The sequence below is a fragment of the Rattus norvegicus genome, chromosome 16, assembly GCF_036323735.1.
Source record: "Rattus norvegicus strain BN/NHsdMcwi chromosome 16, GRCr8, whole genome shotgun sequence".
Taxonomy (NCBI): Eukaryota; Metazoa; Chordata; class Mammalia; order Rodentia; family Muridae; genus Rattus; species Rattus norvegicus.
Window position 1 is genome coordinate 72,738,500 of NC_086034.1, and position 24,746 is coordinate 72,763,245.

At 38.3% G+C, this 24,746-nt stretch overlaps 1 protein-coding gene across 1 annotated transcript in view; it reads left to right on the top strand.

Annotated features, from left to right (window-relative positions):
• Positions 1-13,197, top strand: part of Hook3 (hook microtubule-tethering protein 3) — a 94,768-nt gene extending 81,571 nt beyond the window's left edge. The window contains exons 18-22 of the mRNA NM_001136098.1: positions 2,781-2,863; positions 6,299-6,399; positions 9,406-9,510; positions 9,642-9,713; positions 12,451-13,197. Coding sequence (NP_001129570.1) covers positions 2,781-2,863; positions 6,299-6,399; positions 9,406-9,510; positions 9,642-9,713; positions 12,451-12,591 — 502 coding nt within the window. The 3' untranslated portion in view covers positions 12,592-13,197. The remainder of the gene's footprint in view (positions 1-2,780; positions 2,864-6,298; positions 6,400-9,405; positions 9,511-9,641; positions 9,714-12,450) is intronic.
• Positions 13,198-24,746: the final 11,549 nt, after the last annotated feature.

Sequence of the window (24,746 nt, forward strand, 5' to 3'; positions counted from 1 at the left end):
AATAGGCATTCTCCACACCAAAGAGATAAGTTTGGCTTTTCTTCTACAATTGGAAACATATTGTGTTTTCTGAAAGTTTGATGTATATTATCCAGTTTTTTAATATATTGGATGAGATGGATTCCTAGCCACTGATATTTCTAGAAAGTCTAATAATAGATTCTAACTATACTAAAACAATGCTACTTTCCAACCCTTATAAGATTACCTAGAATGAGAATCTAGAGTGGAAGTCTTGTAATTTTGAATTTTCCATTCCTCTCTGAAAACAGTGGAATACTTTGGGTCAGAAATCCACTCTTTAACCATTGTCGTGTGCTCAGTTGCACACGTGCTGAGAATCTTCACCAGACAGGGTGTTTACTGAGGACTGTATTAGTTTCTTGTGTCTGTTGCAAACATTACCACAAATAAAGGGGCTAAGGGAACAGAATTATGTTCTCACAGTTACAGAGCCAACAAAATCGAAATCAGTTGTTGACAGATCGATTTCTTAGCGGATGAAGAGCAGAGCCCACCCCAGTCCTCCTAGTTTTGGAAGCCTTGGCAGGCCTTGGCACTCCGTTGGTAGCCTCTGTTTTCACTTGACATTCTCTCTGTACAATGCTTCCCTCAGCCTCAAGGTTTCTTCTGAGATGCTCAGGAAATGCTTGAAATCACTCATAGTTCTGAACACTACATTTTTTTGGGTTCTTTCCTATAGATAAATACCTCTGACTATAGTTTTCTAATACAGTAGAACAATTATTATAACACTGTCCTAAAACACTTATTCTGATAACCAACATGGTTACTGAGTAACTAGTGGTGGATAACCTACACAGTGGATACGCAAGACAGAGGGATAATTGACGTGTCAGGGATGGCACACCAGGACATGTGAAGTTTACCACACACCTCTGTACATCATGGGACTTAAAACTTATTTCTCTCTGGGGTTTTCTAATGGTTTGACATCAACTGGCCATAAGCAACTAAAACCATGGGAATCGAAACCACAGTTAAGGAAGAACATGGGCATTCCTATAACCACAGCAGTAGTTGGGTTCAGAGTGTGCCCTGACCCAGCACAGCATCCTGTTAAGTGTTAACTAAAAAGATACAGTTTCTAAATGGTGTCACAATGACAGTATTAGAGATTAGAACTTACCTTTTGGAAGAATATTCAACTCACCATAGGACCTCTCAGTAGTCACGTATAGATTTAAAACTGTACTAGAGACCATTTTCAAACATATCAAATTAGCTTTAAAAATTAAATCAGTAGTGAGAATTACTGCTAAAGTTGATAAGCAATAATAATTCTCATTGACTGCTGAGTATTGAAAAATGTACATACTCTATAATATAGCAGTTTTGCTGTATATACCTGAGATTTCTAGAGATAGTGCTGTCCAGATATGCTAGGAAAGCTTTAGAAGACATGTAATTAGTAATTAACACAGGAAGTAAAGTTCTAGAGAGGAGTAACATTGCTTAGGAGTAAGATAAGACAGTAAACCATCATGTAAATCAGAGGACACTAAAGTTTTGGACATTGATTATCCCTTGGAAGGAGATAGATGTGCGATGTCTAAGGCTTTTTTAGGAAGACGTTTGATTTTTAACCTTTTGACTGCTCATTGTGCTTAGTTATTTTATTCTTTAAGAGTATGGTAACATATATGTGTGTGTGTGCATATATATGTATATAATTAGATATACATTAGATACTGTATATAAAAATATATTAGATATTAAGACCTTGAAAAATAATTTACTGAAGAACAAAAAGATCCAGGCATGGCAACGCCTGCCTTTATTCCCAGCAGGTGGGAGGCAGAGGCAGGTGGGTCTCTGACTTAAAGGCCAGCCTGTCTATGTAGTGAGTTACAAGTCAGCCAGAGTTACACAATGAGACATTTTCTCTTTTAGAAAAAAGGCAGGAAGGAATTTATTATAGTGTTAGGCTTTGAAGCATTAGCAATAGACATAACAAGAGCTGTTGCTATTTAATATGGGCACATATGCAGTGCCACACGGAATCAGTTAGTGGGTGATTATATGTCACACTATTATTCAACTGTTACAGGAGAAAAGCTTGCTGTCTATTATTTTTTATATTGGAACATAATCTTTTTATAGTAATTTATATATCCTAAGTTCCTAAACATATAGGTTGGTGAACATTTGACAGAATTCATCCTTGCTTCTCCCAGTTGATCTGACTACATCTCGGTATTAGCCACAGTGCTAATCTTCATCACTTTTTGTTAGTTTTTGAAGCAGGATTTGTCATAAACAGAATCTGATTCTTTTGTTCTGCGTTATCTTGTGAGGTCTGTTCATATTGTATATATCTGTGTCTTCTTTAATGTTCTTTCTGTTAAATATCTTTTTTAGCAATTTATCTTTGGCAACAAAATTTGCATTGAAAAGCTTCTCAGAGGTTGAAGTTCAATTTTTACAATATCCTTATTTTTAAAACGTGAAGATCTTCATATATGTTTTATGTAGAAGAAATTATTGTTTCAAACCAAAAGAACTGGGTTTTGCCTTTTAAAAAAAGCTTTAGACTGTTTATCTTTTCTCAAAGAACTTGTGTGCAATGCAAGTCTTTTTTAAATATAATAAATTTTTAGTTCAAAATGAAAAAAAGAATACAGAAACAAGGGCTAAGCATGTAGTCAAAGGCAGAGAACTTGTGTAGCATGTGTGAGGACTAAACTAGATCTCCAGCACAGGAAAGAGAAGCAGATGCAAAAACAGGAATGTTGATATAGTCGCATATTTTGTTGCAGAGAGAAGCTGCATGAAGCCAACAATGAATTACAGAAAAAGAGAGCCATTATTGAAGATCTCGAGCCAAGATTTAACAACAGCTGTAAGTCTTTCCTAATAGCATCATTAGCCGTACACTGTTTTAGAGATAATGAATTTATGTAACTTGTTTCTTTTAAATGGGCCTTTTATCTATTCAGCCACTTAGAATTTCCCTTAGGGAACTAGAAAAGATGACTTAGTAGTTAAGAGCACTTGCTGCTCTTCCAGAAGATAAGAATTTGATTGCCAGAACCTACACTGGTGGCTCACAACCCCTGCAACTCAAACCTCAGGGAATCCAATACCCTCTTCTGGCCTCCAGGACACCCACACACATTGACAAACTCACACAGGTACATACACATGTGCTTAAGAAAAATATTAAAAATTTTAAAAATAGTTTACTAAAGAGAAGTTGTCAAGTTTTGGAGAGATGGCTCAGAGCAAAGCGCTCTTGCTGTCCTTGTAGGACACCGAAGTTTGATTGGCAGCACCTGTGTCAGGGTCTCAAGTACCTGTACTTTAGTTCCCAAGGATCCAATGCAGATATCTTGCCAGAAACACACATCCCAATTCCGTGGCAGCCCAGTGTCTCTGCCGCCACACACTCCCCCAAAGTCAAATCGCCACAAGAAAACACACAACCCAATAATCCAATTGATAAGATTGGATTGCCCACCTAAATATACAAAGCCCTGTATACATCCATCCCTTAAGAATATTCATAACAACCTGTAAAGATACAGTGCAGAATCTTAACATCAGCCTCCATGTTCTCTCCGCAGCTTCTCCTCCCTCTCCTCCAGTCTCCCATCCTTTCCGTTCCAGTCTCCTCCTCTTCCCTCAAACTTTTCTCCCACTGTACTTCCTTCTTGTCCAATGAAAGGCCTCATTCTATCTTGTACCTGCCTCACCTGTATGACATCATCCTACACAAACACACAGAAAATAATAATAAAAATTTTTAAGAATTGTACTAATTTTTAAGTACTAATTCACAAAATTCTTTACCTGTGGTAAAGAATTGTAATGGATAGTATATGAAGCTAAATACTTTCAAGGTAATTGTGATAAGTTAGCCCTAGACATATACCTTTTTTGGTATTTATAACTGTAGTTAACCTTAACTTCATTTTATGAAAGTGAAATGTCAGACTTTATTTTACAATATAGCAAAATGCACATAGGAGCAGGTAACTATTTTAAGAATGCAGTCCAGTGGAATTAAATACTTTGTTGTAAATCAGAAATGAAAGGGGAGACATAACAACAGAAACTGAGGAAATTGAAAAAATCATCAGATCCTACTACAAAAGCCTATACTCAACAAAACTGGAAAATGTGGAGGAAATGGAAAATTTTCTAGACAGATACCAGGTACCAAAGTTAAATCAGGATCAGATAAACCATCTAAACAGTCCCATAGCTCCTAAAGAAATAGAAGCAGTCATAAAAAGTCTCCCAACAAAAAAAGCCCAGGATCAGATGGGTTTAGTGCAGAATTTTATCAAACCTTCATAGAAGACCTAATACCAATACTGTCCAAGCTATTCCACAAAATAGAAACAGAAGGAACAATACCAAGTTCCTTCTATGAAGCCACAGTTACGCTTATACCTAAATCACACAAAGACCCAACAATGAGAGCGAACTTCAGACCAGTTTCCCATATGAATATCGATGAAAAAATACTCAATAAAATTTTTGCAGTCAAAATCCAAGAACACAGCAAAACAGTCATCCATCATGATCAAGTAAGTAGGCTTCATCCGAGGGATGCAGGTCTGGTTTGATATACGGAAATCCATATACGTAACCCACTATATAAACAAACTCAAAGAAAAAATCCACACGATCATCTCATTAGATGCTGAGAAAGCATCTGACAAAATTCAACACCCCTTCCTCTTAAAATCTTTGGAAAGATCAGGAATTCAAGGCCCATACCTAAACATAGTAAAAGCAAACCAGTAGCCAACATCAAACTAAATGGACAGAAACTTGAAGCAATCCCACTGAAATCAGGTACTAGACAAGGCTGCCCACTCTCTCCCTACCTATTGAATATAGTACTTGATGTCCTAGTCAAAGCAATCAGACAAAAAAGGGAGGTCAAAGGGATACAGATTGGAAGGGAAGAAGTCAAAACATCACTATTTGCAGATGATATAATAGTATACTTAAGTGACCCCAAAAGTTCCACCAGAGAACTCCTAAACCTGATAAACCACTTCACCAGAGTAGTTGGATATAAAATTAACTCAAACAAATCTGTAGCCTTCCTCTACTCAAAGGAAAAACAGGCCGAGAAGGAAATTAGGGAAACAACACCCTTCACAATAGTCACAAATAATATAAAATATCTCAGTGTGACTCTAACCAAGTGAAAGAGCTGTATAACAAGAACTTCAAGTCTCTGAAGAAAGAAATTGAAGATTTCAGAAGATAGAAAGATCTCCCATGCTCCTGGATTGGCAGGATTAATATAGTAAAAATGGCCATCTTGCCAAAAGCACTCTGTAGATTCAGTGCAATCCTCATCAAAATTCCAACTCAATTCTTCATAGAGTTAGAAAGAGCAATTTGCACATTCATTTGGAATAACAAAAAACCCAGGATAGTGAAAACTATGCTCAACAATAAAAGAACTTCTGGGGGAATCACCATTCCTGACCTAAAGCTGTACTACAGAGCAATAGTCATAAAAATTGTATGGTATTGGTACACAAACAGGCAGGTAGATCAGTGGAATAGAATTAAAGACCCAGAAATGAACCCACACACCTATGGTCACTTGATCTTTGACAAAGGATGGTTTTACATCCAGTGGAAAAAAAAAAGATAGCATTTTCAACAAATGGTGCTGGTTCAACTGGAGGTCAGCATGTAGAAGAATGCAAATCGATCCATTCTTATCACCATGTAAAAAGCTCAAGTCCAAGTGGATTAAGGACCTACACATAAAACCAGATATTCAAACTAATAGAAGAAAAAGTGAGGAAGAGCCTTGAACACTCAAGGCTTAACTATTTAGGAAACTCATGCAAGTAAAATCGATTTGTACTTTCCTGTCTAGCTTATCTCACTAAGCATACACTGTCTTTCTCTTTCACTTAATGTTAAGTCTCTATGGCACGGATCAGAATTTAGACTTAAAAAGATCATATTGGGGGCTGGAGAGACGGCTCAGCAGTTAAGAATACTGGCTGCTCTTCCAGAGGTCCTGAGTTCAATTCCCAGCATCCACATGGTGGCTCACAACCATCTGTAATGGATCTGATGCTCTCTTCTGGTGTCTGAAGATGCAAAAAATAAGTATTTAAAAAATTTTTTTAAAAAGAAGGTTTTAGTAAAATAAAAATATAGATTATTTTTAAAGAGAAAATTATATATTAAAATAGACTAAACAGTCTCTCTGAACTATTATTTACTTATAAATAAGTTTAATTTTAATGTTATTATATTTTAATTTTTTATGGTCATCTTTTATGGACAGCCTTAAGAATTGAAGAATTGCAAGAAGCTTTACGGAAGAAAGAAGAAGAAATGAAGCAAATGGAAGAACGCTATAAAAAATACCTGGAAAAAGCCAAAAGTGTGAGTATGAACTTAAACTATCTCCCTGTACTTCCAGCCATTCTGTCCTCTAGGCTGAAAGTCCATTACCCATAGCACTTGATGTCCTGCACAGAAAACAATCCAAGAAACTTACAATAGAGAACGATCCAGAGCAAGAAGCAGTGATGCAAACAGGCCCTGCACAAATTGACTAGCAAGAAGCAAGCGCAGCCTGTGTGAACAGGCAGCAGCAGCAATCAGAGTTACAGTGCATGAGGGAAGGAGTCAAAGCGTAATGACGCACAGGAGCACACAGAACAAACAAGCACAGGGACCCGAGTCAGCACCCTCCCTCGACCGTGTGGGTTCCGGGGTGGCACGTGGGCCCTCAGGCTTGGCAGCAAGCGCTTTTACCTACTCGCCATCTCACTCGCCCAAGAACAGAGTATAATGAATGACACAAACGCATCAAAATGCCATGGTAAGAAAAAGATTACATGGGGGCTGGAGAGATGGCTCAGCGGTTAAGAGCACCGACTGCTCTTCCAGAGGTCCTGAGTTCAATTCCCAGCAACTACATGGTGGCTCACAGCCATCTGTAAAGAGATCCGATGCCCTCTTCTGGTGTGTCTGAAGACAGCTACAGTGTACTTATATATAATAAATGAATAAATCTAAAAAAATTTAAAAAAAAGAAAATGATTACATTATATGCACCTGAAAATGTGTTAAGACGTTGAGATGTCTAGGCAATTAAGAGCACTTGCTGCTTATGTAGAGGACCCAAATTCAGCTCCAAGCACCCATACGGCAGATTACAACTCTCAGTAATTCCAGTTCCAGGGGGCTAGAGAAAGACCCATACTCATATAAACAAACCTTTATTTTTACAAAAGTTTAAGGAGCTGGAGCAATGGCCTAGTGGATAAGAGCACTTGTTATTGCAGAGAACCCAGTTCAGTTCCCATCACCAACATGATGGCTCACAATTATCTGTAACTCCAGTTCCCAGACATCTACTTTGACATCCATCGTCACATGGTGCACAATCATATATATGCCTGCTGGGAATCAAATCCTCTCAATAAATAAATCTTTAAAAATTTTAATAAAAGGGATATTAATAATGTATAATGAATGCTGTAGCCTAGACTTGATGCTTCCTGATGGAATATCATTGTCATGAATGATTAATCTGAATCAAAATGTCTTCTAGATCTTTCTTCATACTTGAAGAGGAAAACCATGAAGCTGTTAGAGCAAGTTAAATGATGCTTTTGAAAGGGCTGGAGGGGCTGGGGATTTAGCTCAGTGGTAGAGCGCTTACCTAGGAAGCGCAAGGCCCTGGGTTCGGTCCCCAGCTCCGAAAAAAAAGAACCAAAAAAAAAAAAAAAAAAAAGAAAGGGCTGGAGACATGCCTCAGTGATTAAGAGCACTGGCTGCTCTTGCAGAGGTTCTGGGTTCAATTCCCAGTAACCACATGACAGTTCACAACCATCTGTAGTTGTAGTAGTCCCATTGGATCCTATTCTCTTTGCTGATGCACCTGCATACATGTAAACAAAATACATATATATATATATATATATATATATATATATATATATATATATACATACACACTCTTTTTAAAGTCAATAAATTACTATCAGATAATCCAGAATTGGAGATAAAAGTCATGAGCGAATAAAGAGCTTGATGCCTAAGCATCTGGACCTCATTTCAGGTCCCCAGCAATTGCATGAAACCGTGTATTGTACACACATGTGTAACCCCAGCTCTGAGAGGTATGAGGGATCCTGCTTGCCAGGTAGATTGCATCAATCTTTGAGTCCAACATTGAGGACAAGGAATCAGTTATAAGACACACCTTGGCCAAGTGATTCTAGCTACTTCATAAGGCCAACGGAGGAGGGTTCAGAGTCAGCCTGGACAGTTTTCTAAGACCATGTCTCAAAATAAAAGATATGAAGAGATCTAGAGATGTATGTCTCCTAGGTAGAGTCCTCTCCTAGCATGCACAAAACCCCAGGTTAAATCTCTAACCCTCCCACCTATAAAAATGGGAAATGAAAACAGACTGAACACTGGCCATTTTACAGAACTGATATGTTCCTACAGGTCATAATCTTATTATGATAATGAAGTAGAAAACTTGAAGGATGGGTTGGGGATTTAGCTCAGTAGTAGAGCACTTGCCTAGCAAGCGCAAGGCCCTGGGTTCGGTCCCCAGCTCCAAAACAAAAAAAAAAAAAAAAAAAAAAAAAAAAAAGAAGAAAACTTGAGGGATGTGTATACACTGAAGTATTTAAGGGTTATGTGATATAGGGATTGAGAATTATTTCTCACACATAAGAGAGGACAAGATATATGACAAAGTACCAAGTTAAAAATAAATGGATTTGAACTATTTGAAGGTCTGTCTGTTTGAACATTTTGATAATAAAACTATTGAAGAACAAAATGACCTCTCTTCCAGAAATCTGTGAAGAGTCAGGTAGAATTACATCCCATGTTCATGCCTCACAGAAGAGACAGGCCTGTGTAAGAGTTACCTTTGTATACGTTTCTGATTATGTGTGCAGGGCTAGCTGCAATAAAACAGAACAGAACTGTGTATACGTCTCTTTAGCAGGGACCAGTAATCCTGTCTGTATCATTGGGAATTTGCAGCAATTTTATTTTATTCCTACATTTACATTTTAGGTGTCCTTGATAGCTTTTGTTTATTATTTTTCTTTTCTGCTTTTTTTGGGGTGGGGGGATTAATAATAGCTTCATGCTTGCTATGGTAGTGATGTCTATAGCTATATGCACATTTTGATTCCCTGACCTCTAGCCTTGTACTGGGGATTGGACCTAGGGCCCCATGTGTATTAGGCATGCACTATACCACTGGGCCATAGCCTCTGCCTCATTTTCACTTTTAAGACTGCTTTCTTAGATGCTAGATTCTTATAGTTTGAGGGGGGTTGCTTCTGTTTTCATTTTTAGGTTCTCTGTGTGAACATATATGTATGCTTTGTTTTTCTTCTATTTTTGCAGGTTATCCGTACATTAGACCCTAAACAGAATCAAGGAGCAGCACCAGAAATACAGGCACTTAAAAACCAACTGCAGGAGCGCGATCGGCTCTTCCACTCATTAGAGGTCAGTAACTACACTGCGCCGTAAGATACGGCCTTGCTGTAGTATAAATTGTATTCTTTGGTTTAGACAATGAATTGTAAATATTTTTATATTGAATTCATTTGGTTCATTTACATGTGGTTGTGCTTCAGAAAGAATATGAGAAAACGAAGACTCAAAGAGACATGGAGGAGAAATACATTGTTAGTGCCTGGTACAATATGGTAAGAGAAAATATTATGCAGTTTGGTGACCTTGTCATGACATTGCTTATACTGTAGAAGTAATTCTACCATCACAATCTGAAAGTAATTTCTCTCCTAATGTATACTAACAAAGCCTCTATGTTGACCTTAAAACTGAAAAGCACCGTCCATACACAGGCTAAGTCATTGTGAAGACATCACTCCCAGAGCATAGAAGACACCAGTTTAGTTTCAGTCCTTGGAACCATTTATTGTAGGGAAAGCAGACATGGTAATACCTGAGCAGATGCCATAGTTCCTGCTTTGTGGGCAGTTACAGTGCCTTTGCAGGATGACCTTACTTTACAGATAGTTTAACTGTCTCAGGGGACTTGGGAATGTCCAGTTTTAGACTTTGACCACTGGAGGTTTTGAAATAGAATTTTCTAGAACACAAGCAAAGAGACTAAGTGTGTGTAAGGCAATACCTGTTCGTTTGCTGATGCATAGCTGAGAATTATACAGGCTGAGGCACCTTTTTCCTCTGTTGGGTAGGGGGGCTATGGAATCCGATAGAAGCTGGGTGCACCAGGCACTGAACACAAGGCCCTAGGCTTGCTTCACCCACAGAGCCTCTTCCCCAGCCCAGATGTTAGTATTTTGAAACAGGAAATTAGATTGTTCTTTCAGTTTTCCCATTTTGTCTTACAGCATCTCTGTTAGCATAAGAGAATTATTTTTATTTAGTGTTTCAGTTATTAATTCTCCAACCTTAAAATGTGATTTGTTCTTTCCTAAATATGTTTCATGATGTGTCTATAGTACACCACTGTGTTGGCCAAAATTAAGATTTTATTGTAATTTTTCTTTTAGAAGAAATAACTTTGAATGAGAATATTATTAACAAATATAATTTTCCTAAAAATTAAATTTAAAAGTAGAGAATATAAGTTGCATTAAAGGATTTCACTGGGCATTAACTCTACCCCCACTATTTTGTCTTTTTTGAAGCTTAGTATTCCCGGTCTTACTGCCCTGTGTCTCAGTCCCCGCCAGCAATTGTACAACCCTCACTGGGCTATGGCCTCACATGGTGCTCACATATTTCTTCTTACAACATCAGATTTACTTACTTTGTGACATGGAACTGAAGGATGGTGCCAGTTTTTAGCTTTTCAGGGTAAAGGGCAATTCCAAATAAAAACATGTGAGTTCTACTCACAGAAGGTAACCAATAGGATCTCAGACAACTTAAATAGGTGTCATGATGGTAGTGAATGCTGGGCAAGGTATTAAGTTTCTTAGCAAATAGCTTTGTGTTGACATCTTAAAAATATGTGAAAAGTGTAATTTGGTGATAGAACGATAAATCACAGAGCACAAAAGCCCAGGTTCCCCAGTCAGTTGCTTGAAAAATTAGAATTTTTAAATTAAAACGTAATTTTGTTATACGTAGTAAAATGGTTTCAGTAGATTTCAGCCAGTTGTATTCAAACCTTCAAATGTATTTGTTAACTTAAAGTTGAGTTAAGAAATATATTCTAGGGACTGGCAAGTTCCACCTTAGTAGGTAATTGTGCTTGCTGCACAAGCCTGGCCTGGATTCGGTCCTTAGAGCCTAGGTAAAGGTACAGCCTGGGGAGAGCTAAGACCAGGCACAGCAACACAAGACAGTAATACCAGATCAGGGCTGCCGGGATGACCTAGTCTCAGGCTAGCTGGGCTAAATAGCAATCCTCTGCCTTGAAGAAAACAAAACAAACACAGAGAAGAAACATATGCTGTAATTTCCCGTTGAGAAAACGTGTTGTATCTGAGGTACATATGAAAGGCTGAATTATATTCAGAGTGCAAAGCTATGGCCAGTGTTTTTCTAGAAACTACTGTGAAGCAGTAGTAATGGGAAGATGGGTTTTCTAGCCCCCTGTTTTCCTTACATTATCTCTTCGTCGTCAGCCTCCACTTCTCTGCATCAGCTTACATGTATCAGGTTATGGGTGATTAACAGCAATCTCAGTCTCTCCTGCTAGGTCCTATTAAAGAATCCTAAAACTGGCTCGTTCCCAGTCTCCTTGTGGCCTCTGACTTCAGTAAGGCGGTCGGTGCTCACTGTCACTCCCTGTTTTCCAAATCTGACAGTGCCCTCCAGGTTCCCTCCCTCCCCTCTACCTAGCCCAGTGACTTCTGCCCCTCCTCAAAGGCAGTGGGTGATCTTTCTGCTTTCAAGGGGAGGTCCCCTTATTGTTGTGCCCCTGTCGTGGGTTGTCAGAAACGTGTCGTAGTTTGAGAACACAAATCTGCCCTGAAGTGGAGAAATCCGGCGCTGTGGTATGTATAGTACACAGTATGGCTTTCTATCGGAAGAAACAAGTGCACTTGTGGTTTTCCTAACTGATGACTTCTGTGATTTCCACAGTTTCAGTGAATCAGCTGCTACCAATCATTCACACTTTTCTTGGAAAATCACTGTTGGATTTGAAAGGCATGCATAGGTGGAATATTCTAAAAATCGTTCTCCACTGTCTGTTGTTTGATTGGTGTCGATTCACAAAATTAAGTCTTAATTTTTCCTAAGGAAGATTTGTACTTAATTATTGAAATGAAAAGGATTTCATAAATTTTTAAGCCATAATAAGTAGAATTAAAGTAGAATTAATTTTCCTAATAAATTATGCTTTGCTATTCATTGTAGTAAAAATGCTGCATGATGACAATTTTTTTTGTAGAATATTCATGTTTTCACCAATCCCTTTTTGTTTTTCTTCTAATGTTTCAGGGGATGACACTACATAAAAAGGCGGCTGAAGACAGACTAGCTAGCACAGGTTCAGGGCAGTCGTTTCTGGCTAGGCAAAGACAAGCAACCAGCACAAGAAGATCCTACCCAGGCCATGTCCAGCCAGCCACAGCCAGGTAGAAAGGTCTTGTCCGGGGAGTTTTTAAAAAGCATACTTCTGTTACACATGACAACATTTCAGGAAATTCAGCCAGCTTGTTTAATTTCTCACCTGTGTTAATACTTAGTGTTTCTCACGTGAAGATTTCTCTCTCTCGTATCTTTTAGTTACTTTGTCCTTTACTTTATGGTCTTTTCAGTTCCTTTTAATGTGCCAAAAATTTGTAAATGTACAATTAAAAGTGTTGTATAATAGTGTAATACTTTTTCTTTGTATGAAAATGTCTTCTTCCCCATTTGTGTGGGCTTTGTAAAGAATTGGATTTTCTGCCAATAATTGATACACAATTTATATTCTTTATCGTGCCTACTGTGTTACCATACTTTATAAGAATGTCTTTGTTTAAAGGGAATTAATCTTTTTATGGTGTATTAATCTGTGTTTTCGATTGTTTTCCAATGCACTTCAGATAACTTAAATATTTACTGTACTATACGAAGTGATGTCAGATGCACGTTTTGCAAAGACAAATACATTGGCAGAGGTGCTAGTCAGCCTGGGGCACCTGGCAAGGTCACTCAGAGGGGAGGAATTAAACTTATTCTAAGTTCAATTATATTGGAGTTATTATGTGAAATTTCATTCTTTCCTGCTGTATTGTTTGCTGGCAGAAGTGAAATTGGTAAAGATATATGGGTAGAAATTACAGAGGATAAGAACTTGGCAGGATTTTTTTTTTCCTTCCTTTGGAATGTCATAGTAGCTAAGAATCAGATTCTAGCCATGCACTTTTAATTGCTCTCCACATGTAAAGGATTTATTTTCATATAGGTAGCCTTATCTTTGGGGCAGTTCTTTGACTATGCCTCATATGTTTTATATATTCTGTGAGCCTTTCCTTTTCTTAATTAATCGTGATAGCTAACATCTTAATGCAACTCATTAGCACCAGTACCTGACTCTGTGTGCAATGTTATGACAGAGCTCTCTGTAGTTTTCCTTAGCTCTACCTACAAGTCCAAGAATTGGTAACATGAGAGATTTTCTTGGGTATTTGGTTGTTAAAAGTGCTTACATTGTATGCCAGACTTACTGACGTAGATGAATGTCTGTTAAGCAATCATGTGAAGTACTTTGTCTATATAAGTAATTATATAATTTTAAACTGTCATTTATTTGAAAATAATCTACTTTTGTCTTTTTCTATATTGATTTGTGAATTTGATCCCAAATTATATTGAAGGTTTCCTCCAGCCTTTCTCTTGTTCCATACACCATATTTTTGAAAAGAAAAAAAAATCTGAGATTAGGTCAAAGAGTTCCTTGGTTTTTTGTTTGTTTGTTTTTTTACCTAAGTCATTTAAGTGGAAGATGTTATTCTATGTACTTGCTGTTTTGGAAGTTCTGGTGTCATTTAGTTCTGTATAAAAGACAAATAACTTTAACTCAACTTTAAAGTGATTAAGAATTTTCAGAAACCATATTCAAGTGCTTATTTTAACTCCCTCCTCTTTTATAAGAAAATTGACCAAGAAATTGATCCTGCATGTTTTGTCTTATTTTTGTAGACAGAGTCTTTATGTAACCCAGGCTGTCATGAACACAGGGTCCTCTTGGATTATAGACCAAGAACCAACATGCTAAGCTCTTTTTTTCTTTTAATTGAAAAAAAGGTATCAGAACTTAGAGAAAGGACACTACTCATCATGAAGCATTTCTTAAAAACAAAAACAAAACAAAACAAAAAACCCTCATGGCAAATGTTCAAGCACACTGTGAGGCATTTGCCTGGGAAGACCATAGCAGCGAGCTCTGAAGATAGTGGAGAACAAACACTACGTCAGAACAATCACTGTGGGATTTCAGGCAGACAGACCTGATATCTGAGGTCTGCTCTTTTTGTTTCAAGACAGTCTAGCTATGTTACTACCCAAACCTGCCTCAAATCCTTTGACTCAAAACTGTCCTCCTGCCTCTGCCTCCCAAGAGGCTGAGATTGTGGTGTGTGCCACCATGTCCACATGGTAGATCAAGTTTGAAAATAAAAGAATAAAAATTGGGGCCAGCAGAATGGCTCAGCTGGAAGAGTAGTCCTTGCAGCTAAGCCTGATGGCCTGAGTTCAATTCACAGGTAATGAGGGAACAAGCAACTCCCAAGGGTTGTGCTCGGGCCTCCACACTCACAGGTGTAGGTGCACACACAAATAAGATGTTTTAAACGGTTTAAAAATTCTCACTTCATCTTTAGTTCACAGAACATCTGAGATTGAATCATTTTTAAGTCAAATTAGTCTGTGATTCCTATTCTTAACAAAATTGGCTGTTGGCAAATTATACCTGTAAAATAAGTGAATGTGAAATCAAGAGACTCTTGGAGCTACTCTTCAACTAGATTTTACCTCTGAGGTAAAAACATGTTTTGATTTTTATTTTCTCTTTATCTGCCCGCTCTGTGATCATACCCACCTACCCAGATACTTTCTGGAGATGTTTTGGAAATGCCTCAAGCTTTCTGCTTTTTTTTTTTTCTTCAGCATCTGTTTTGTGCTAATTTCATTGTTTGTCGCCTTCAGTGTTGTTTACTGTCTTCAATGTTTGGTGGATTTTCTTCAGTAAATGGGAGAAATATCGCTCATGATATTTCAGAATGAAATGAAACTTGCTTTCATAAGAAACAGCATCTGAATATACTTTAGGCATCACAAAGCCAAGAACAAAACTCATCTGTGGCAGTAGCACCTTCCCCACTGTGTGGCTTCGGTCAGGATTTAGGGACTGGAGTTTGGGGGAAGTTGCAGGTGCTCTGATTATGCGTGGTCTCTCTAAAAGTTAAAATGTCAGTGGTGCTGGGCTGTACCTTCACGGCTTCTTCACCTTCCCAAAGCCTTCTATGCCTGCACTGTGTATCTTGTCCTGGCATTAGCAATGGGTTGAGGATATGAGGATACTGTCACTGTGTCAGGCAGGGAGGAGCTGACACCAGCATCTGAGTTCTTGTAACAAGCTTATTTTCTGTGCCTTTCAACCAGGGTTTACAGAGAGAGAGAGAGAGAGAGAGAGAGAGAGAGAGAGAGAGAGAAGCAAACTGCTAAAAAAAATACCATTGATGTTCCACAGCATACACTTAAGATTAATAAGAAAACAATCCAGTAAATATAATCATTTCTTGCATCTGAAATGAAAATAACCAATAACACTTGTACATATCTTAAAATATTTTCTGAAAACTGACCAGAGAGTTGGCTCAGTGTTTAAGAGCACATATTGTTCTTCCAAGGAACCCAGGTGCAGTTCCTGATGTGGACGCTCATAACGACCCATGTTCCAGTTCCAGGGAATCTGAACTATCTTCACACATGTGGCTTACATACATGCATACAAGCAAAACATTCATACATATAAAACAAATCTATTAAAAGAAACTTTAACCTGTGTCATAGTTTTCTTTTGTCCAATTACTTAACAGTAATAAAAATGAGTTTTGAGTCCCTAAATAAATGATCCATATTCCAAACTTAATCAAGATTAAATTATTTCTGTTATCTTGGTAAAATTAGCTTAATGTGATGATGAAATTATAATGAGGATAACACTGTCCAATTCTCATGAAGTTGTTTGATTGATGTAATGAGAGCTCAGCCGCAGAGTCCAGCTAGCTTGTCAGTTAGAAGCACCGGTCCTGATGTCACTCGTTGTTACAGACCCACGCTGTATGAGTGAATGCAAGTGAGAGATTATGCCTGAGGCAAGTCAAGGGAAAAGTCAGATGCTCTGTGAGCAGTTTCATTTACCTTTTCAGAAGCAGTTCAGTCGTCTTGTTAAGTAAAGGTGAAATGTCTGTGAGGGCGAGGACGGAGCTCAGTTGGCACAATAATATTTCCTGATATACATGAAGCACTCTATTCAACCCTAGCGTCATATAAACTGGGCGTGTATGCCTGTCGAGAGCTCACAGTCAGTTTGGCTATATGAGGTTCTGTCTTCAAAGAAATGAAGTGTGTGTGTGTGTGTGTGTGTGTGTGTGAGAGAGAGAGAGGGGGGGGGGGTTTGATCTGTTATTCTAACAGTATCCATATTTTAAGCCTTAAAATTTTTTATTTCACCATGGGTTATTTAGTCAAAACATAAATCTTAAAATATCTTCTTTACTCTCCACATTGAATCTTCATTTTCTTTCAGATCTTGTAGTTCACGAATGTTGTAATTATGCCCAATTTGGAAATGTGGCACTTGCCTGCACATCGTTTCTGCTAAGGTGGACTCTCATTAGCACCGAGTGCCTTCGGTCTTCTGTTTATTAAGCCCTGGAAGAATAGCTGGACCCTTGGGGGTTTGTCTGTCTGTCTTGTTTTGTTTAGACTTAGTATTTTTTATCTGGAGTTATAAGTGGTTGGAGCTCCCCTATGTGGAACTTGTGTCATTTTGCAAGAGCAGCCAGCTAAGCCATCTTTCCAGTTCCAACTATTTGGAATTTTTATCCTCCTATCATGAAGAAATGCTTTTTTCCTCTATAGATACCCATCAACCTGATTCAGCTTTGTGTGTAACAGTGAAATCCATGTGATATCTAGGGTCATCCCAGAACTTGAGAGCCTGAGGCTGGAAAGATGCAAGTTGGAAGCTGGCAAGGACTATACAATAAGACCTTAAGGGTTTCCACATTGCGGAGACAAAGGCCAGCCTGGTCTTCACAAGGAGAGCCTGCCTCAACAAAACAAAACAACACAAAAGAGTGTGCTAAACAAAATAGAATAGGAAATGAGGCCTGTTATGTTATACTCAAGCCCCTGCATCCAGTACTGATGAGTGATCTAGTGGGTGGATGGATGGATGGATGGATGGATGGATGGATGATGGATGAGAGGATGGATGGATGGATGGGTAGATAGAGTGGAATATCTGAATCTATAACAATTATTTAATCATGTTCTCTTTTCCTTTTCGTGACTTAAAGGCTTTTTTTTAATCTAATAAAAGTACCCTCATTAACTACAGTCCTGTCACAATTAAAAGTGACTCAACCCTTTTGTTTGCTTGGTTAGTTGGTTTGGTTTGGTTTTTGTATGTCTGTTTGTTGTTTTCTTGTCAACCCAATTTTATTAGAGAAAAGTTTCAGAACTCACTCTTTTAAATTTATTTGAATATCCTATTTTTTTTGACAAGAGGAATGCTATTCTCAATTCATTCAATGCATCTCACGCAATATTTTACTTTTTTTATAATAAATATTAAGTGATTGGTTTTTTTCATTGAATGTCTAATTTTAACACAATAATGTTTTAAGTTTTTTAATGAAAACTCTACAGCTCTCAAAAGCCTATAACATAACTTTGCTAATAACACAGCCAACTTCTAACCCTCTCGGTCACTTCACTTTATGTCTCATCTTCAGTGTCATGTGTATAAAGTGAAAGACAATGCATTTCTTGCTTGTATTAATGTATTAATCATGTCATAGGACGTGTGTACTGCTTGTTTTAAAACACCTTTTCATCAGTCCAATTTATATTATTATGAATAGGAAACCATACATTTTATATTTAACAGTTTTTAAACATGAATATTTGTGGATTCTTCTAGTTACACTAAAGTAATAGGGGGACATTGGTTTGAGAAATGAGAGGCCTGAACCCAATTATGGATTGTATATGAAGTTTGGAGATTATGTGGGGGTCCATAAATATATATGTGACTTATATATATTTATGTTATATAAGCCTTGCATATATGTGTGTATATATATTTCACTATGTGTTTGTGTGTATGTATGCATATATATACACATATATGCATACTTAGAAGTAGACATACCAAGATTACGTGTCTCATTTCAGTATTTTTCTGCTTTCTTACAGACTTAGTAATGTACTGTTAGGTTAACTCTGAATATAGTATGTAAGTGAAAATAGAAATAAAAGAAAGTAACAGATGGCTTTTAAGATAAATCCAGTTTAGAGAGCAGAGAGGATATTGGGATAAAAGTAGCCTAATTAGCAAATATTCAGGCCAAGAGAAGTACTCAGACAGTATCTTCAAAGATGTCCCTTAAATTTTAGTCAACAAATATTCTATTGTTATTACGCATTTATCTGATAAAAGATAAGAAAAACAAAATTAATTTCTATTGTCTTTAGGTGAGTATTAACTAAGCATATAATCTATATGTTAGTGGGAAGGAAACATTTCTTTTTTAAACTGTTAAGCAGTTACTACTTAGTCTAACAGCTGAAGAATTTAGGATGTTAAAGAAACTTTGATGAGTTGAGAAGAAATTTATGATGACCGAAATTATCACCCAACTTCCCAACAGGTATCTATATCACACTTAAAAGTTTACAGACCACTGCTTTAATATCACTTCCCCTAGTAATACACTGTACCTCCACAAAACACCTGCAAGAAGACAAAAGTGGACTTGGACAAGTAAGCCTTTATGAATTTGATTCTTTCCATTACTACAGACTCCCAGCAGGTGTTTATGTCTGAAGATGGAGGTGCCCATTATCCAAAAATCCCCTCCCATATAGTGGGAGTTACTAAAGCCCAAATTATATCTATTTCAAATTTCAAGGAATTAAAAACCATGAGAAAAAGAAGCAAGTGAGTAAAAGACAAATACCAAGGCGTGCTGAGGACACTGCACACACAGAGATGTCGGATGAGAGCTTGAGAGAGCTCAGAGCTGGCCAAGTGAACTGCAGAGAACCCATGTCCTTCCTGTGCTTGGGAACCTGTGGACAGGGATCCCTGTATGTCCTGTCTAGAGTCTGTTGTATTAGGGACAGGTATCTTAGTGTCATCTACCACCCTCATCAGTCTGGGCTGTTTATGTCTCTGCTGATACTGGGTAGAGCTTCCGTTCTGCTACTGCTCTGCTTGGTGTTCCAGTTGTCACCTCAGTCTTGTGAGCAGTCTCAAAATGCGCTTATAGCTGGGCTTGCTACTGTTCATACTAGGAGGTCTATTTTATACCAATGCCCTGAAGCCAGCTTTCGGGCTTTGTGCTGGGAATTGAGTGTAGGGCCTCATGCACTCCCAGGCAAGTGCTCTACCATTGAGCTCCATGCCCTTCCCATCAAGTAAAAACACATTTGAAAACTGTTCTCATGAAAAGAAAAAAAAAACTAAATACTTTTCTGTTTAATGAGATTTTTCTTACCCTTTGAGGTGTTGTCTCCTAAAATGAAAACCTACAGACTGTCCCTAACTTGTTTTTTTCCCCACTATTGCAAATCCCAAAGAGAGAAGGAAACAAGACATTCCAGTAATTAGGCAATCAGATAATCTAAAAATGGAGGAAAGGTGACTTAGAAAGGAGAGCAGGCAGTGGAGGTGCCAGGTATTTCAGACATAGTAGTTATATGTGATAGGTTTTCTGTTTTTTTTTTTTTTTTTTTTTTTTTTTTAGTCTTTGCTTTTTTCTTAAATTTACCTTGCAGAAGTTTCACCTTGCGCTGGTAGTGAGTTTTTTAGGCCCAGAATTTTCCCGTTTGCAACATGAAAGTAGCAGTCATGTTAGAGACCACAGGCACTGCTGCTGTTTAAGGAACATTATCTCATGATTACTGCCAGAGAATGGGGAGTTGGCTCATAAAAGCATCTACTTTTGGTTTTGCTTTGTTTTAAAAAGATATGTGTTGTAGTAGTCTAAAAAGTTTGTGTGTTTTGGGCCAAGGAGCCTAGCTCCAGTAGCAGAACATGTGGCTAAATTTCACAAGGTTCCACCTGGCTCCAGTCCAGAGTCAGTCAGCATCTGGCGCACACTCACACTCTCTCTCTCTCTCTCTCTCTCTCTCTCTCTCTCTCTCTCTCCCTCTCTTGCTCTCTCTCGCTCTCATGAAGTTTTACCTAAGTTAATCACATAAAAGGAAGCAACGTTGAAATAGAGGCCTCTACATCCAGCTTTAAGGAAATAAAGACCTTGTTCTCCTTTCCAGAGTAAAAACTTAGAAAACCAGGATGGTGGCACACACCCATAATCCCAACACCAGGCTCAGGCACCAGGATCACAAGTGTGAAGTCAGATGAGGCAACAGAAAGTGCAAATCCAGTCTGCCTCAAAACTGAAACAAAAATTGCAGAGGCACAAGACAATACACAGTGTTTCAAACATAGTCTATGTAAATGTTCAAGAAGAAGCTTCAACAGTCCTAGCTTCTAGCTTCTTGTTAATCTCCTTAGGGTGGGTCATAGGCCAAGTCAATACCTCCTGCTTGTGGCCGTTTTAACTCAAAGGTAGCTTATGCCTGTAATTCTAGCACCTGAAAGGCTGGGATAGGAGGATTTCCACCAGGCAAGGCCACTCAGGGCTGCATGGTCAAATTCCATCTCCACTTTAGTCCTCTAATCATGTCTCACACATGTTCAGTACTCACACATGTGCAGTGGACAGCATGGATGTAGGCCATTCCCTTCAATTCAGAAAAGTGTGCCAGAGAAAGGAAAGGGAATGCAGGTCAGCCAACTAGCAGTTGCTAAAGGGTTTAACAGGTAAAAAGTATTTCTTTCTTATAAAAATTTTGTACCAATATTTTGGCCTTGGAAAAACCAAAGTCCCATATTGTGATTTTTTTTTTTTAGTATACTCTCCAAACAAATAATCAATGCTTTATCAATTGATATAATTAAATCATTTCATAATACTTTCAGTCATTTCTCCCTTTCATATGTTTAAATTGATATTAGTTGTCATCCAGGAGAAACTGATAATAAATATTTAAGTTATTCTCAAAAACTAGTAAGCATCATAACCCTGTATTATTTAAATCTGTTAATATCTTATGAAAGTCACTGTTTCTGCCCTGTAAGCTTTAAATTCATGTTTGCCTGTCTTCTACTTCAAACCTACAGTTATAGCCGAATGATTGGGTTATTTGGTCCTGACTCTGACTTGCTTGAGGGATGAGTCCAGTCAACTTTTTCTGTACGAAGCAGACATTTGCTAATACAGAGTATGATGAACTGATGAAAAACATTGGAAATATGAACTGGATTTCCTTCACTAAAGTACTTAATTTAACCTAAAGGATTATGCTGAATTTTTCAAATCAAACTAAGGGACTTCTTTTAAATGTGTCTGGCTGTGGTTTGGTTTGGTTTTTGCTTTTCTGGAGTTTTGCAGTACTGCAGATCCAGCCTAAGGCCTTGCATATTAGAATACTTTAGTACTCCTTTTTTTTTTTGAGACAATCTCACCTTAGCCTCGGCTGGCCCAGAACTTACTGGCCCACCTGCCTCTGCCTCCTGAGTACTAGGGTTAAAGGTGTGCTCCACCACTCCCCATTGCAAACTTCAGTTGTAATCTTCTGCTAGACTGAGCTTGGTGGAGCCTTCCTGCCCAGAAACGTCCATGCTTTCTTTCTCTTCTAAATGATCCTGGTCAGGCCGCAGAATCAGAACAGTATTGTCCATTTCCAAACAAGTTGAGAGACTGTTACTATAATTCAAATACAGATGACAAATAGTATGTAGGAGTTCATTTACTGTTTGCTACGAAGCCTAGTAGAATATGTATTCTGCAGACTCATTGTCTTGTAGGATGGTTTCTGTAGGCTCTAAGTGAGCAACACTTTATTATAAATGTCGGGACTGACTCTGACCTGCTACCTAACTTTCTCTTTTTTTTTTTTTTTTTTTTTTTTTTTTTGGTTCTTTTTTTTTTCCGGAGCTGGGGACTGAACCCAGGGCCTTGCGCTTCCTAGGCAAGCGCTCTACCACTGAGCTAAATCCCCAACCCCGCTACCTAACTTTCATAACAATTTATTTTGGTTTTTCCATACATTTAGTGACTTACAATTCAGATGTGCTACAATACCATTTGTCATCCCTAATTTGGGCATTTATGGATTCTGTAATTCATAATAATTTGTACTGTGAAGAATAACTTCCGGGTTTGTTGCAGTTCTCTCATCGTTAGATTGTCAGCCATTTATAACATCCCTCTTTTGTTATGTAAGAGATTCCCACTCTGGTTGACGATTGGATTTATAGTTTTGAGGTTTCATTCCTTGTCGTCATAATCCAGAAACAATGTCCACTTCAGGCTCTGCATTCCTCACCTCAACTCATATTTAACAAAACTATGCGTACTGGTGTTCAAGCATTTCTCCTGCTTACCAGGTTTGCCAGGCTTGAGGCTGGTAAGTTCCCCACGGTTTTGCTGAGGAGAATGCCTTGTTAGAGACTTCAGTTAAAACTGTAACTAAAGTGACAAAAACAGACTTCTGAGAAACCATCAGAAGGTAGGGTTTTTTGTTTGTTTTTTTAATCCTACATTTCCTTTTGGTTTATTTTGATTTTATGACTGCCAACTTGTTATATATGAGTGTTTATATATGCATATAATATATGTATATGAAAAAGTTAAGATTTGGTCAAACTATATTTTCCCATTCAAGTACAAAAAAATGTTTTCAAGGCTGCAAAAAGTGTACAGTTGTTAAACAAGTTGTAAATAAAGACTTGTATAAAAATCCAGCATAGATCTTGTTTTTTCTGCTCTTTTCTATGACTGATATTTAACAATTGTCTGATTTTTACACTTAATTTTGCACTTTATGCTGTTAGGTAGACAGACATTAACAGTCTTGGAAGCCATTGATGATGGACCCTCCCTCATAATCAGCCTCTCATTTCCAGGAAACAGTGAAAGTGGAAAGGGAATCATCACCCTTTACACTTTTCTTAAGATTGTAAAATGAAAGTGAGAAAGAAGTATTGAGGCTTAAGGGAAAACTGTTTCCTCCTCAAGAAGAATGAGGTCTGAGTTCTGACCCTGAACATTCTAATCGACCCTTAAAATTGTGATAATTTCCCCTCCCTTAAGAGCTAATCCAAACTAAGTGTGGTGGTGCATGCCTTTAATCTCAGCACTCTGGTGGCAGAGACAGGTGGATCTCTGTGAGTTTAAGACCAGCCTAGAGTACATAGTTCCAGGACAACCAGGGCAGCATAAGGAGGTCCTGTCTCAACAAACAAGAGTTAATCCAAGTAGGCTCATCAGTCGTTTGGCCACAAGACCACCAGCCTAGGTACCTAGCTGATACACCTGAAAATATGATACACTGATGCAGAGAACAGCACTCCCTTAGTGAAAGAGTACCCGTAAGAGTTTCACCCCGAAGTCTGTCCCTCAGAACAGTTACTCACAGACTTTACTGCTAGACCTGTGTTCTAAACCAAACCTTTTCCTTTTCCTCTGGTCCCTCTCCGGATACTGACCAAAGCCCTAAGTATTCTTTTTTTTTTTTTTTTTTTTTTTTGTTCTTTTTTTTTCGGAGCTGGGGACCGAACCCAGGGCCTTGCGCTTCCTAGGCAAGTGCTCTACCACTGAGCTAAATCCCCAACCCCTAGCCCTAAGTATTCTTGCCCTGACCCTCTAATCACTTTGTATAGACTCCTTTCTCCTTTCTCCCGTGTCTGCAGACATCCACTGCTGAGCCTGCTTGCTTTTTCAGACCTAGCCCAAAAGACATGGCTTTCTTCCGGTTATCCACCACCTTCTTCACAGTAGCTGCTCAGAGTATAACTTGCCTGCCCTGTTGCTTTCCTCTCAGACTTACAAAATGGTCCTCAACCTTAATGGATTCTCAATTCTTAATTCTTTTAACAACAAAACTAAAAACACTCGAAAGGGAACACAGTCCCTAGTCAAACTTACTTGTGCTGTCTGTCAGAAGGATGCAGATGAGGGAGCTGGAGAAGTGCTCTGCTGGGTAAGAGCATGTAGTGCTCTTGCAGAGGACCTGAGTTTGGTTCCTGCACCCCTTGTCAGACAGGTAATAACCACTTACAACTCCAGCTCCCGGGGACTCCCCTGCCTAGGCCTGCGCATACCACACACCGATACACATAGTTAAAAGTAACAAAAAGGGGTTGGGGATTTAGCTCAGTGGTAGAGCGCTTGCCTAGGAAGCGCAAGGCCCTGGGTTCAGTCCCCAGCTCCGAAAAAAAGAACAACAAAAAAAAAAAAGTAACAAAAAGTTCTTTTTCAAAAATGCAGATGATACATAGAGTACAGAGTAGGAGACAAGGCTTATTACAGGGGGATAGAAGTGAGCAGTGGCCAAAGGCACTTCCACAGAGAAAACCTTAGAGATAAAGCAGATAATCGCTAAGAGCGTAGATAATTGTGCAAGGCTACAGTTAAGTGGGCTAGTAGTCATTTCTGAAGTCT